The following is a 2,328-nucleotide window of genomic DNA, read 5'->3' as shown; positions in this document are numbered from 1 at the left end:
GGAAGAGTTCATGAGATGACATGGGAAAGCAGTTAATGTAAAATAGGAATAATTATTATTTTTATTCTCACCACTTCCCTCCTGGAGCAGATCTAATGTCTTGGGCACCAAATTCACCATCTTTGACAATGGGGTGAATCCAGAAAGGAAGAATTTTGTCCCAGAGACTGCTCGGATCAGGGAGGAGCTGGGGGCTGTGTGTTATGTGAGTGTCTGGGAGACGAGAGAGAGTGGAGCAGGACGGTGGGGAGGGAGAAAGAAGCAGGCCAAATGGAGCATACTACCCTCAGGAGACCAACGTCTTGGGATTCCGAGGGCCCCGGAAAATGACTGTGATCATTCCAGGAATCGACGCCCAGAACCAGAGAATCAGTGTCCAGCCACAAAATGTGAGTCCGCCAATGTGAGTGTCTCTGGGTCAATGGGGAGGAAGGGCTGGGGGACCGGCCATAGGTCCTAAGGGGAGAGGGAGCCGATGGACTGCATAAGGTCATATATGAAGCCGGGAGGACTTTGTCAGACTTATGTTTCTCAGGAAGGAGAGCCTAGGGACTCAAAATTCTGCGTCTGGAGGAAAAAAGCTGGTTGGTAGTTGGTTAACCACGTCCCCACTTTACCCTCTAGGAACAGGAGTCGCTATTGAATCGCCTCCAACGGGGGGCCAACCAGGGGCTGGTCCTGCTGCAAAATAAAGCCCCATCGTGGAGCGACGAGAGCGGCGCCTACGTGCTCAATTTTCATGGTCGCGTCACTAGGACCTCGGTCAAGAACTTCCAGATCGTGTATCCGGATGACCGTGAGCTCCTAGGAACTGGTTTACCTGGGCAAGGGAGCAGGACAAGAACTACTTCTCCCATTAGCACTTGAGCGTTTTTCTAGGTAGGGCCGACTCCACGCTATTGCAAAGCCTATTGGGTAGTGTAGTTTACAAGGCCCTCTGCCATGTAAACTGCACTTCCGGAGGATTCCGCCCATAGTGAGGGCGCCGCACAGCCTCTCGGGAGTCGTAGTTCTCGCGGCTCAGAGGCCCGCGTCAGGGAAATGACACCCACTGCCCTTAGTTCCTGACTTCCTTCTCAGCGGACTACCTGGTGCTCCAGTTCGGTCGCGTAGCCCCAGACACGTTCACCATGGACTTCCGCTTCCCACTTTGTCCGCTCCAAGCCTTCGCCATCTGCTTGTCCAGTTTCGATGGGAAGCTGGCATGTGAGTAGTTCAATGAAATACTCTCATCAGCTTGTGTGCCTGCTCATTTGGAGAAAGGGCCCCAGCGTGCCTTCTTTTGCACCAGTTTACTAATAACCAACACTTATTAGACGCCGCCTGAGTGCCCCGTCCTGTGCTCTAGGCAGTGGGCTGTTCGGCAGCACTTGCTCTCCTGAAATCACAGTCCGATCATGGGGGATGGGTCTTAAACAACAAAAAAATCAAAATGCTCATCTGCTATGAATGAGGAAGGCACACAAGTTGGCTGGGTCAGAGCAAGATATCTCTTAAAAAAAAAAAAATTTCATCTACATCTGAAGAATCACAAGGAACTAGCTGAGCCAGAGGGGTCAGGGACGGGAACAGACAGTAGCCACAGCTTATACAGAGGTCTTAAGGTAGAAGGGGGCTTGCTAGGTTTGGGAATGAAAGGATAGTGTAGCAGGAGCCTGGGGAACCAATGGGGAGGGACAAGGTGTGAGGCTGGATTGGGTGCAGGATGTTTGGGCCACTTTTTTTTTTAATTAACTAATTAATTTTATTTATTAATTTTATTTTTTATTTTTGGCTGTGTTGGGTCTTCGTTGCTGTGCGCCGGCTTTCTCTAGTTGTGGCGAGCAGGGGCTACTCTTCGTTGCGGTGTGTGGGCTTCTCATCCCGGTGGCTTCTCTTGTTGCGGAGCATGGGCTCTAGCCACATGGGCTTCAGTAGTTGTGGCACGCAGGCTCAGTAGTTGCGGCATATAGGCTCTAGAGCGCAGGGTCAGTAGTTGTGGCGCACGGGCTTAGTTGCTCCATGGCATGTGGGATCTTCCCAGACCAGGGCTCGAACCCGAACCCGTGTGCCCACCCTGCATTGGCAGGCAGATTAACCACTGAGTCACCAGGGAAGCCCCCCTGGCCACTTTTGTTTGAACTGCTGTGAAGAGTTCTAAGCTGGTGAGGTAAAGTAGGATGGGTAATTGGAAGACATCCATGAGAGTGAGAATAAATACTAGCCAAAACTTATGTTATTTGACAAACATTGGTTTGTTTTTTTTTTTTCTTGCGTTATGCGGGCCTCTCACTGCTGTGGCCTCTCCCATTTGCGGAGCACAGGCTCCGGACGCGCAGGCCCAGCAGC

At 51.4% G+C, this 2,328-nt stretch overlaps 1 protein-coding gene across 1 annotated transcript in view; it reads left to right on the top strand.

Moving 5' to 3' along the window:
* Positions 1 to 1,214, top strand: part of TULP2 (TUB like protein 2) — a 7,134-nt gene extending 5,920 nt beyond the window's left edge. Inside the window, 4 exon segments of the mRNA XM_007463324.1 lie at positions 91 to 205; positions 291 to 389; positions 625 to 796; positions 1,081 to 1,214. Coding sequence (XP_007463386.1) covers positions 91 to 205; positions 291 to 389; positions 625 to 796; positions 1,081 to 1,214 — 520 coding nt within the window.
* The last annotated feature ends 1,114 nt before the right edge of the window (positions 1,215 to 2,328 follow it).

Source organism: Lipotes vexillifer, unplaced genomic scaffold, assembly GCF_000442215.2.
Source record: "Lipotes vexillifer unplaced genomic scaffold, Lipotes_vexillifer_v1.1 scaffold802, whole genome shotgun sequence".
NCBI classification, from domain to species: Eukaryota; Metazoa; Chordata; class Mammalia; order Artiodactyla; family Lipotidae; genus Lipotes; species Lipotes vexillifer.
Note: the sequence above shows the minus strand (reverse complement) of the source record. Positions and strands in the feature narration are given on the sequence as shown.